This window comes from Natator depressus, chromosome 6, assembly GCF_965152275.1.
Source record: "Natator depressus isolate rNatDep1 chromosome 6, rNatDep2.hap1, whole genome shotgun sequence".
NCBI classification, from domain to species: domain Eukaryota; kingdom Metazoa; phylum Chordata; order Testudines; family Cheloniidae; genus Natator; species Natator depressus.
This window is the reverse complement of record NC_134239.1, coordinates 127,516,903-127,530,009: the sequence shown is the minus strand read 5'-3', so window position 1 is coordinate 127,530,009 and position 13,107 is coordinate 127,516,903. Positions and strand designations below refer to the sequence as shown.

Here is a 13,107-nt window from a genome sequence, read left to right as displayed (position 1 = left end):
TTAAATGGAGACTGTCACACTGTGTCCGAGAAAAGCTACCTGCAATTATTATTTTTATCACCTAATGCGAGAGCTGAAAGAGATTAGGGGGGAAGTAGCTCGCTCATTTCAGTTTGTCTCCTTTGAGGACTGGGCGGCGCACACTGCGTGAGCTGCTCAAAAGCACAAAGGACAGCTGTGTGCGCGGCTCCCTCTGGAAATCAATGGGAGTTAAGAGGCACCAGTCATTAGTGCCTTTGAAAATCCCCTGCACCGTGGGTGCAGTTAGTGTCACTGCGTCCCCCTAGAGTCGGGATTTAAAACGGAGAACAATGCATTTGTCAAAGCACAGTAATTGGTCTAGAGGCCCAAGAGGGTCACCTGCAGGAGCTCCCCTGCTCCTGGGGACTGGCTGGACTACACAGAAGCGGGACCAACTGCATCCTCAACACTATATCCCCTTCTCTCAGATGCCACCAAGCATTCAGGGTCCACCCCACAGCAGTGCAAAGAGTGGGTATGGGTCTGGAGTGGTAACACCAGCCACCCTCTAGACCCCCAGAGATTGCCACAATCCCCTCCCCCCAACCACCACCCGCACTCAAGGGGTCCCAGGGACAGCTGCAGCCAGGGGAAATGCTCAGCTATGGAACTGTGCTGCAAGGAACCGGAGCTCAGTGCGAAACAGAGCTGGTGCAGAGAAGCAGGGATGCAGAGCACAAGAGCTGGTGATGGGCAGGCAGACCCCACACCAAGGGCTGCAGCAATTCTGTGCCAGGATGAGCGGCCCACTGGTGCTGGCCATTGCATATAGCCCTGTCTGCAACAGCGCAGCCTGCGCGAACAACAAAGAGACGCCCCCTTCCATGAAGACGAGGGCTCTGTGGGACACCAAGAGGGTGTTCATGTCTACGGTAACTAAATACCCCTAATCCCATCATGACTCGCACATCCTGCCATTGCTTCCCTGTCTCCCCCTGAACACACAAACCCAGACCCCACTGAGCCCGCATTTCTGCAGCTACGATGCCAGTTCGTGGGTCTGCGGAGTCGATCGGTCTCTTTCCCCCATTAACTCCTCCCCTCAGCCTGTGCCTGCCCAGTAAGTCCAGCTACTCTACAATGCAGTCTAAAAATTACCTGCTTGGCCCAGAATAGGAAAACTGGCTTTGATATCACTGTAGGGAAGCCACCACCCATTTATTTCTGAGGCTTTTCTCTCAGTTCCGTTGAGGTCGCTATACTGCCCCAGTAGGCAACAGAGACTTGCTTAAGCGTCTTCAGGAACTGGATGTAATGGGAGGGGGAGCCCTTTAGAAACACAGGACAGCCGCCCCCGCAGAGCCCAGCCTCCTACAGCAGTGAAGTTTGGCTATCCCAGTCACTGGGCACCCAGACGGTTCAAAGTCCCAGCCATGAGAACACATTTTCAAAGAACAGGCCTCTCCCAGATTCCCCTGGTTTTCCCAGGCACCCAAAACTAGCCGGCCAAGCCAACCGTTGAGCCCTTTGAAGCCAATGTCTCAATGGTTTTTTTTTTCTCAACTGGTCCAAGATACAAACTACTCAGTTTATAGCGCCTCCAAGGGTGTTTCAATGAAAGCCACAGCCATCTGTTCACTAGGGAATCAAATCCGGGCAAGCCAGCTCCTCCAAGCTTGCTCACAAAAAACCATTCAAGCTCAAGCCCTTGATCAGCAGGCACACAACTCCCATCGCTGCTGACGGCAATAGGGTGCGCAGATCAAGGGCGGCGTGTTTACTGATGAAGAACGAGTCAAAGGTCGCACCTCTGAGCAGACAAGCTGCCAGGAAATATGCGAGGAGAGGGAGAGAAGCTGGATTGAGCTATTTTTCCTTTTCATTTGTTTTCCCACCGACTCTAATTAAACTGGATTTAGCTCAGGAGCCAGGAGAGATTTATTTATTTATTTTGAAGTGCTTCCTTGCTGCCAGGCTTCCTCCCAATTCCCCTAGCTCCGATTCAGAGAGAACACCTTGACCCAATATATGCAGAGCATCAACGGCTTCCTTCTATGGAGATGCAAGAAATGTGCTAATAAGCCACTCAAGAGAGCAGACAGAAAACGCTTTAAATGTCAAGAGGATTGTTTTGGAGTTATCATCTTCTTACTCTGAACACAGCACAGTCAGCGGGGTAGCTCCTGCATGGGTATAAAAGTGGAGTAGGGTCCATTGGAGACAACAGAGCTGCCACCGCTTACACCCGCTGAGGATACGGCCCCCTCTTTTGCTTGCTTGAAACTTAATGCATTTTAATGATATTTATCAGATATAAACCTTGCTTTTAGTTGCCACCTACATGGAAAGCATTAAACGCCATGTTCCACACGCCCATCTTCCTGTCATATTTTGCCAGATTTTGACACCATTCTAAATATCTCTGCCTTTATTTCCAGTCACAAGATGCTCCAATATGAGAGAGACAAGGTGGGCGAGGGAATCTCTTTTCTTGGACCAAGTTCCGCTGGTGAAAGAGACAACATTTGGAGCTCCGGACCCCCTTGTCTCTCTCATATCCTGGGACCAAGACAGCTACAACACCACCATCGCAAACTCTAGGATATAAAAATTACCAGCAGACTAATCCTGCATTACGGACTGAGGTACCTGGCACTCAGTAATACTCCAAACAGTATTTGTGCATCAAGGCTGCAGTATTTGTCTGTAAAAAGAGTACTTCGGTCACTCTTCAGCCACGGGACCCGCTCGAAAGCCCTCTGACATTGGCAGGATCTTCTCCACTGGCATCAGTGGACTTTGGATCCACCCCCAAAATTCATTCAGTCGCAGTTATTTAATGTTTCCCTACAAATCGGTGAACATTTCTATACGTTGACTGTGCTCCCTGGATCATGCCGGTGGCAGCACGAAACCGGTGCAATGGAGTGCAAAACCAAGCCGCCCTGTTCCTCTCCATAAAAATCCAGTGCGCCTTTGCTTTGCTCCCCCGTGTAAAATGCTGAAGTGTGGGACCCACTGCATACAGCAGCAGCCTCTGGGACCGCCAAGAAAAGAATCAGTTGGAAAAGTCATTTCTATTCATTTGTGTTGGTTAATGGGCAGGTTGATGGGCCAGAATTATTTCCCGCTCTCCACACTCTCTAAGTGCATTAGCTTACATGCAGAAAATGAAATAGTCTCCCAGCATTAATGAAATCTCAGTGCTAAAATATGCTGGGAGAAGAGGGAACAGCCCTCAAGGGAATCTAAGTGGGTTGAGTTAAGAGTTAAAGTTTTGAAGGATCGGCTGCTCAGTAAATGGTCCTGGAGTTAGCAGTTGCAGAGCACATCAGCTGCTTAGAAATGCACAGCACTGCAGCAGGACATAATACCTTTCCTGTTCTCTGGTGAGACTGCTTTGGTTTCTGTCACACAATATCCAGAATTGTACAGGGTTAAACCATATGATACAATAACCGCATTCAAAGATCTGCATGATGGGGAGCACTGATTCAGAAAACCAGCTCTCTACACGAAACTAGCCGTACCATTTGGGGGTTGGGTAATTAAGAGGCTGGCTTTTAAATATAAGAGCTAATAATCAGCTATCTTCCTGAACCTAATTCGTTTTCCTAACAGGTAAAATGCATTAGTGTTGGGGTTCCCACCTCCCTTGAGTTTTTTTTCCTCCCTCCAGCCTCACTTGTTTCACTGGCTTCAGCCAGAGTGTTAGGTAAAAGCAGGGTCAGCTATGACATACAGCCATCAATATTGCTAAAGCCAACAGTCATTAATCTCCTTCTCTGGTTAGCTGCTAGCATGCAGCTAAAAAACAAAAGCAGCAATGTAGCTGAGAAAAGTTCTTTCTTGACAAGACATGACCACCAGTTTATGTTGAATGGCTGGCTGGATTTTCTATACAGGATACTTAATCGGACCCCAAACCAAGTTGCCATATGGAATGAAAGGCTCCGTTCTTATTTTTAGATCCACTGATTGATTTTAAATGTGCATCTTTGTAAAACATTAAAAAATATTTTAAAATTAAGCCTATTGGATAAGGCTTTTAGCAGGCATTAAAAAAAAAAAAAAAACAACACCACCAGGAGCAATCTCTCTAGTGTTTAGTGTCAGGAATGCTCACCCTTCCACATTAGTCACTGCAGCAACGGAAAAGGATCATCCTTCACTTACCAAGGGTGCTTCTTGACAGGGGGATGCTTCCCTGTGTGTATTTAGTACTACAAGATACTGCTTTCGAGCTGGCCATCGCATAGCTTTGGCCCATCTCAACAATACTCTTCTCTCCTCTGCCCCAAGCACTGTGCCTATGCTTTTCAATGTCTCCCTCTTTTCTTCGGGTTTCATTTATAAACATTTTGAGGAATACTACTACTGTTACCCAGGCCTGTCGGTGGGGTTTTTTAGCTCTTTTAATTATAGAAGCTGTTATAAAATTGTGTGTGTGTGTCTGTGGAGATGGATACATATTACATACACATGCCTCTCTTTATATGAAGATACCTGTCTTTACACACACGAACTTGCACTCACCTTCAGCAGCATTTTGACGCCTATAAATTGATGGACATTTACGATTACTAAGGGCCGTGTCTTTCCTGGTCACGGGACAAGCGCACGGAAGTAACAGAAACATATAAAAAGAGAAAAGAGGTGCAAGACACAGGCAACCAGTCTGTCGTGAAACATGGAGGAGCATACAGCTGGAGGTCTGACCACCAAATACAGCGAGGAAACCTGTGGAGAGTGCCTGTGGAACTCACTGTGCAGAGCAGAGATATACCTGCTTCTGGGAAAGGAGACGGGGTTGCATTTATGTAAGCTGTGGCTGTGAGCCTCTTGGAATTTGCAAATGAGCCTCCCTCCCACCCACACATGCTGTTTTCAGACAGCCACTGTAGGCCTGGTTAAGCGATTGCTACATTTAGATTATAGATCTCACCAAAATGTTTACAGCTGCTCATCTCAAGTTACTTGTGCAAATTGTTACAGAGTTGGAATGTTTGTCTCTACTATAACAGGTAGTGATTTTCTGTGCCTCCTTCCATTTTTCCTCTAGGCCACACCCCGCACCTCTGATATTATAATTTTGGCAGTTCATCCAGGTTGTGACATTTCCCGGCTGTAATTCAGTTTTGGTGTAATATCACGCAGAAGGTTGTGGTTTGCAGTCAGACTTTTCAGGGTAGATTTGTAGTAATTTGCTACACTCTTCATTCTGCAGCCTGCAACGCATGTGAGTACATGACCCCAAGACATAATGGTTCGCAGGGCCTGGAACAATACAAACCATTTATAACCGATCCAAAAGCCTGTCAAATTCTGCATCCTTGGCCTAAAGAGCTTGTAAAATTGACATAAGAATTTTGTTCTCCCATCTTTACTATATCCTTCATCTTTACAGAACACCGTTTCTTCAACGTATCTAATAACAACACTTTGTGCCCATATGAAGCCTTCTCACCAAGATATTTTTATACTGCACTGCAACTCTACTGTAGAATAAAAATATGTAACAGTAATGTTCTGAGTACTTACTTTTTATGCTTTAGTAACCATGCATGGCATTCAGAGATACATAATTTAAAAAGGGAAAAGTGCATGCAGCTCTTGAGTTTCTCGAAGGGTTATTTTGCAGAAAATAAGCTAGCTAAAATTAAGGAGGTGAAATAAATATGAGAAAAGCCCCATTTTTTTCAGGCCTTTTGGATCTCTGTATTACAGTGGTCCAGGGAATAGGGGACTGGGCTAGGAGTCAGGTAGATCTGAAGTGTGTTCCTAGCTGTGCCGCTGACCTGCTGTGTGACCTTGGGCAAGTCACTCCACCTCTTTGAGCCCGTGTCCCTACCCACCCAAAGAGCTTGTATACATGGCATTCAATGGGACTACGCAAACAGGTACCTTCCAGTTCACACTAGAAGGGTCTACACGGGGCAGTTCCAGCGCAACACTTCAGTGCGTGCTCCAACTCACACCCCCATAGTCCGCGCTGACGTTAGTCAGTCTTCCAGCTCACCTGGAATATTTCAGAACTAGTGGATAGAGTACTGGGCTGGGACTCAGGAGCCCTGGGTTGTATTCTTGGCTCTGGCATTGAGCTGCGGGGTAACTGTGAATAAATCACTCCGCATCTCTATGCCTCCATTTCCCCATCAGTAAAATGGGAACACTGAGACTGACCTCCTTTGAAAAGCTCTGAGAGCTACTGATGAAAAGCACTACGCAAGAGCTAGGTATTATTATTACCACTCATAATACTTGGAAGTAATGTTAGTTTAAAACAAATGTATAATCACATTTATCTTAAGACAGTGAACTACATTCTTCTGGGATCTTGGAATCTATGTTCACATGGATCGGTGGTTTGCATTTTAAAATACGAAGGGCCAGACACCACTGTTACCAGTCAGCGGCGCTCCAGTGAAGTCCAATGGCATTTCGACCTCTTGAGGAGCTGGCACAAAGACAGGAGATATTAAAAAATGAGAAGGGAAAAGGTAGTAAAATTTCTTTTCCTACTACTTCAGTCAGGTCCATTTTTCAGCATTAATTATTGTCATTATTTATCTATGAGTTTCGTTAAGTGGGAGGGCGTACACAAATGAGGAGGCAGTCCCTGCCCCAAGGAGATTACAATTGGGCATGATCCTGCTGTCATTGAAGTCAGTGGAAAAAATCACATTAAACTGCAATGGCTGCAGGACGGGCCGCCCGCATTGTCAGGATTCTCGGTGCAATATTGCCACCAGTTTTCCAGTCAAAGAAAAAAGAAAAAAAACTATGAACAAAAAGATTTCAGGTACAGTTTTCCAAGGCACGGATATTGTCAAAAGAGATTTAGGCCCTAAGTTGCCTAAGCGTGCCCATGTCACTTTTGAAAATGGAACCTCGGCAATTTGGAACATTTTACCTTTCCTCCAAATTACTCTGGAAAATCCCACTCTGTATTTCCAACAGGTCCCAGTGGAGCTAACAGGAGCTTTATGATGACTGCTTGACTTCAACAGGAGCCGACTTAGGCGGATGCTGAGCACTTTGGAAAGTTACTGTTCCATAACGTTGTGACAGATGTGAGACCTGGTCTTCAAAGGATTACCTTGAACAACGTGCCAGACAAGAATGGACTCTTGGAACAAAACCGTTACATGGTTTTCATGGGGTTATCCAGACTCCGGTTATGCAAAACCCAGCCTTTTGAAGCTACGCCCTGAGGAGTGAGCTATTGTCTGCTGATCACCTCTTACATGAGGACAAGATCAAAGACCTTTGCATAAGGGAAAGACTGAACTATTCATAATTGTTCTGATTCTGAATTTGAAACAGTTAGGAACTTGTCACCAGAGGGAAAACCCAGTTCTGGGTTTTGATGGACTGACACCTACCACAGCCTGAGGTTGGAGTTGGGGTGATCTCTGGTGAGCTTTTTTTTAGCATGTATGCAGGTTCTTTTATTGTTTTTAATGTTTTCCCTGTAATGCTTTCACCTTAAGAATACACGTGCTTGCTTAGAGAGAGCTGTGTGGTAATTTATAGCTGTAGGCCATTACACTGTTCATAGCCTCTGGAGAGAAAAGGAAAGTGCAGATGCTGGCCTGTCCAGGCAGCCTGGCTTGCTGGGAATATTACAGCAGAGGCAGGGAACCGTGCAACTGGAAAACCCCAGTCAGGAGAGAGAGAGTCGTGTGTCTCTGCCCAAGAGAGGTGATGGCTGAGGAACTGGAAGCCTAGACTGGTGTCCTTGAAGAAGAAATACATATGCCGTTGCCCTAAATGGGTATATATATTTTTTTTTTTTTAAAATGAGGAGGTTGCCAATGAAAAACAAGACTGAGTTTAATGTATAATTTTAAAATATCATATGTTCACTTACAACTGAAAAACCACTTTGTCTCCCAACATCATGAATATCTGCAGGTCCCTGGTCCATACAGAGACCAAGTACAATGTGCATTACAGAATGACAATAGATCACATTTAACTCTTATTTATAAAGAAGTCTTAGCCCAGATGTGCAATCCTTTTTTCAGTAACAATTTCAGCAGAATTGTTAGCAACCAACTAAGGGCACGATCTCTTTCATAGATGCCCACGCACAACATATAAGCCTTAACAAATACTCTACAATGCATTGCAGAAGCTTATGCTCCAAGAAATCCAACAATGTGTGTCCCTGTGCTTGACAGGCGAATGGATGCATTGGTGGCACACAGAGTTTAATGCTTCAGTAATGCAAACGCCAAGGAAAATCCTCATGACAGTTCCTAATATTTTGAATTACATCGGATTTCAAAAAACCTCCAGCCACAAGTTTGCTTGCAGGTGCGTAATGGACATGAATGGCCTATTGCATTCATGTGTGTGCGCACATGTGCCAAAAGCGGTGTGTACTAGAAAAATGACAATGATTCCTTAACATGTACGACCACTATACTCTTGTGAGAATGGGAGGCATGACAGCAATGTCACATCACTGAGCTATGCTGCTTATGTAATGTGGAGCAGGAACTGGAAACACTGGGGCAAGTGAGAGACAGAGGAACACATTTAGCCCTACGCAAGAAAGTGCAACTTCTATTGTAGCTAATAGGGCTGCATCTACTTAGACCAGTAATTAATGTGACCCAGGGCTCCCTCACCCCCAGACCACCCCTTGGATAACGAAGTAGCATGGGTGTCTCAGAGGTGTGTATTGTAATTATGGGGCGGGTGCAGCACTATATTACCCTGCTCTTTGGACTTTCCGGCTTTTGTTATGTCACAGCTTTATCGTAGATTATGGCTGCATATCGTATGTACCATGTTCTCCTGCAAACGTGCTGCAGCTACTGTCCATCCAGCATGTGCTTCTCTTCTACTAGGAGGGGGTTTGTTTAGCCTACCTTTCGAAACCATTTGTAATAACCATCTGATGAGCTAAACAAAGTGCTGATTTACATTCTGGACCATGCGTTTGAAGGCACTGAGGCTGCATGGGCAGGGAAATCGGCACAGATTTTGGCCCTGTAATTTCCAAATGCACAACATCAGCGTGGACAAACTACTTGCAGTCATCTAATCTGCTCCTCCCGGCTGCAGTTCAAATTCCCATCCATTTGTACCAATATAAACCTTGCAAAGCCAGCTCTCAAATCGAGGGTCCTCCACCACCCAGAGTAATGCATTATGTTTTTAACAGGTGTGCACCAGTACAAGACAGAGAAATACAGACTGATCTTAGATGAGGTGATTCGCAAGCCACTGTAAAGAAATGTAACATGGCTAATGAGAAGAAATGCTCCAACAGTAACATCTGCCCTGTAAATTGATCCCTATATTGGCCACTCCAGGCTGTGATATGTTACTCATTCCGGTAGTCCTGGTTGTCTCTTTTACCGCCCTGCATGATTTCTACAGCAGCCACTCTCTAACATGCACCAATTTGCTTCCCTCTCCATGTCTAACTGGGATATTTGTCTTCTCTGAATCTGCGCTGTGCCAACACGCTGGGTCAGCATTCCCGACACCAGGATGCTGTTGCCAGGGAAGGCATCTGAATGATAGAAATTCACGGGGAAATGCAAAATAAATACATCACAAAATCCTCTTCGGGGAGTGGGGGACGGAGCCCCGACCGAAGTGCAGGCTCCTGGCAGTGCTGGGGGGGGCATGAGCGCAGCTGGCTGAAGGGAGGCGCTGGCTCCCCACACTAGCACCCCTTGCAGAGGAGCTCCCAGGACCCCTGGACGAGCCTGGGCTGGACTTGGCCGTGAATTGGGAGCCCCGCAGACCTTGGATCCCCGGGTGGCTGCGGACGCGTGGCTCGTTCACCAGGGAAAGCTTATTTCTAGCCTCCCCCGTCCCTCCCCAAACGTCGCTTGGGGGCTTTCTCCGCGTTTGCTCTGGCACCGGGGGACCGGGGTGAGAGTCCCACTCCGGCCTCGCTGTAGCCCCGTTCCTGCACCCCGGAGCTGGATGATCCCAACCCACGGCCAGCCGGCGGAGCACCGCGGCCGTGCGGCGCCCACGGAGAACGGACCCTGGAGGGAGGGGAACGGCAGCGCGCCGCCAAATCGCTCGCTCCCGGCTCCGGAGCGGGGACTCCGTTTCCGTTCACACGGCGGCTCATCGCCGCGGCGCGGCGGGGAACCGGGGCAAATGGGTTTACAGCGGATGATCAACGGGTCTCTTCGCTCCCAGCCCAAGCCACCCGCTCCCTCCTCTGCCGCACACGCTCCAGGTGGGAAGCGAGGGCTGACAGGTCCCTGGACCGAGCCCCCAGACGTGCTGTTTGCAGCGGGGGTCCCCCCTCACCTCACCCCCGGGAAGCCTTGAATCCGCGTCCATTCATCCGCTCCCATCCCCATTTCCCCCAAGCGGTCTCTGGCAGTGGGAACCCGGACGCTCTTCTGATGCCAGTGCTCATGGCAACGGGGGTGCACGGAAAGCAAACTCCCTGCACTTCGCGAGCCGGAAAACCGAGCCCGGGCTCTCCGGAGAAGCGGGAGAGCGAGGTGATGAGCCGGGGGGGAGGATGGGGAGGGGTGCATGCCGATGGGGGCGAGGGGGAGGCTATCAGGAGGCAGGAATCCTAAGGGATCCTCTCTCTGCACACAGCAAGTTTGATCCGGCGCGCCAGGTCGGTCCCGTCCCCCAGCCAAGAGCCACGGCGGGGCTCCAGTCTTGCAATGCACAATGACACCCGAGCAGTGCCCCCCACCCCAGCCCCATTCTGCACTGGGGTGGGGGGGCGCAAACCCCTAGCCTCGGCGGGGGTGAGACCCACCTCCCCCTCGCCCGCGGCGGAAACCCCCCCACCCAGGTCAGGCTCGGGGGGCGGCGGGGGGAGGGACTCACCGTACACCCCTTGGCCGGAGATCCCCTCCAGCAGCACCGTCAGCAGCCAGACCAGCCCGTACACTAAATCCATCTTCGCGCCAGCATCCACATCTCCAGCCCCGGGCGGGAAGGAAGCGCGGGACCCGCCGCGGGCCGATGCCCAGCCCGGCGAGCGCCGAGCGGCCGGGCGCCCCGGGACAGGCGGCGGGCGGGGGGCTGCCCTCCCTGGCGGCAGCGGCGGGGCCAGCCGGGGCGGTGGGGGAGGATCGGTCCGCTCCTCGGCCCCGCGGGGTCCCCCCTCCGCCGGGTCCTCTCGCCTCCCGCGAGTCACTCGCCGGGCTCCGCGCAGCTTCCAGCCGCCTCCGGGGCCACCCCAGCCGGCTGCCGGCTGCCGTCAGATGCCATCGCAGCGCGGCTCCCGGGGCATGGTGCGCGGCGGGGCGGCGGGGGCCGGCAGCCGCGTGTCCTGCCCCCGGGCGCTCTCCGGGACCAGCCTCCCCAGCCCCTCCGGAGAAGCAGCCAAAAAAAAAACAACCCAAAAAACGCCCCCCCCGGCCGAGGGCGGCAGCAGCCCGCGGGCAGCCGATGCACACGGCTGCCGGCGGCCCCCAGCCCGGGGCCCCCTCCCCAGGCAGCGGCCGGGGCTGGGGATCCGCGGGGCGAGCAGCGCGGGCGGCCGGGAACGCAGCAGCCGCCGCCGCCGCCGCCGCCCGGGGCGACGCACCTGCCCCAGCCCTGCCCGGCGATGCAGCGTCCGGCAGCGGCCGGGCTCGGCGCGGGTGTGAGCGGCGAGGGGCGGCCGGGGCGGTCACGTTGCGCTCTGCGTGCGGGGAGCCGGGGCTGGGGAGCCGCAGCCCGGCGACGTCAAAGCCTGCGTGGCTCGGCTGCCTGCCGGCCCGCCTGCCCGCCCCCTCCTCCGCCCCCCGTCCCCGCGCCGGCGCCGAGCTGCGGGGGGCGGGCGCGCCGGGGGGGGGCCCGGCCGCCCCAGCCCAGGGGCAGGCCCGCCGAGCCCCCCTCGCACGTGGGGAGGCCGGATCGCAGCCGGGGGTGGAGGGGACCCTCCTGCCCCTACGCCGCTGCCGAGCGGCTACGCCCCCCACCCCACCCCCGGCTTGAAGGGGGGTCCCATCAGATGCAGGGTTTACAGCTTGGAGCCAAATGGCTCCCAGCACCCCCATGCCACAAACTGTCCCAGCGCCCCTGCAAGGGGAAGCTGCTACCCTCTCCTGGCGCTGCTCCTTCTCCAGGGGTAGCTCCTCAGCCAGCGGCTCTTCGCTGGGTCAGAGGCTGCCTTGCCCACCGACTCCTTCCACGCATTATTTTCATTAGGAGCCTGTTCTGTCCTCAGGACACTTTGCCTTCCTGGCCTGACTTTCTTCCCCTCCTTGGTGAGCGTCCTCAGTGTTTTCTCCCTTCCCAACATCTCCTCCGGGGCTAACATCACAGGGGGCCTGGGGCTGCTGGAAATGAGGATCAGCCACTAAGCTGGCTTGCCTTCTGGGCCTAGTGATGTGCCCAGAGGGATGGGAAGTCTGGCCAAACAGGTACTTTCCTCCCCTGGTGTTTCCTCTCTTGGAAAATCACTGGGAACTAGGAAGCAGGAGCCATCTACCACTTTCCGTGTGTATCCAGCCTAGCACCATGGGATCCCATTGATGGTTGGCCCTTCCCAACTACCCCACTAAACACGATTAACAACAGCACTGTCTTCACGCAACATACAGTCAACCTGTGGAACTCCTGGCCAGAGGATGTTGTGAAGGCCAAGACTATAACAGGGTTCAAAACAAGAACTAGATAAGTTCATGGAGGATAGGTCCATCAATGGCTATTAGCCAGGATGGGCAGGAATGGTGTCCCTAGCCTCTGTTTGCCAGAAGCTGGGAATGGCCGACTGGGGATGGATCACTTGATGATTCCCTGTTCTCTTCATTCCCTCTGGGGCACCTGGCATTGGCCACTGTCGGAAGAGAAGATACTGGGCTAAATGGTCCTTTGGTCTGACCCAGTAGGGCCATTCTTATGTTAAATGTGATGGCCCCGGCAGCCCCCCATTGGGCTCTGTTTAAGGAAGGCCCTACTCTCCATCAACTCCACTGCTCTTCCACCCTCTTTATCCCCACATGGTCTCTTCTTTCTTCATATATTAGATCTGGATTGGGGCAGCCCCTTTACTTGGGACACTGTAAAAACTTTGAAGAGGAAGAAAGCCCCTATCCCCAAGAGCCCACTAGCCAGGTTTAGGACATGTCACAGCTGGGGGGGGGGGGAAAGAGGGTGAAAAAGGCAAAGAGTTGGAGAAGACAGGGAGCAGTGAGATGAGCCTAT

The 13,107-nt window shown here is 51.4% G+C and overlaps 1 protein-coding gene across 4 annotated transcripts in view; it reads right to left on the bottom strand.

The window, feature by feature from the left end:
• Positions 1–10,965, bottom strand: part of MDGA2 (MAM domain containing glycosylphosphatidylinositol anchor 2) — a 644,994-nt gene extending 634,029 nt beyond the window's left edge. For all 4 annotated transcript variants that reach the window (XM_074956572.1, XM_074956573.1, XM_074956574.1 and 1 more), the window contains exon 1: positions 10,798–10,965. In XM_074956572.1, coding sequence (XP_074812673.1) covers positions 10,798–10,870 — 73 coding nt within the window. In that variant the 5' untranslated portion in view covers positions 10,871–10,965. The remainder of the gene's footprint in view (positions 1–10,797) is intronic.
• Positions 10,966–13,107: the final 2,142 nt, after the last annotated feature.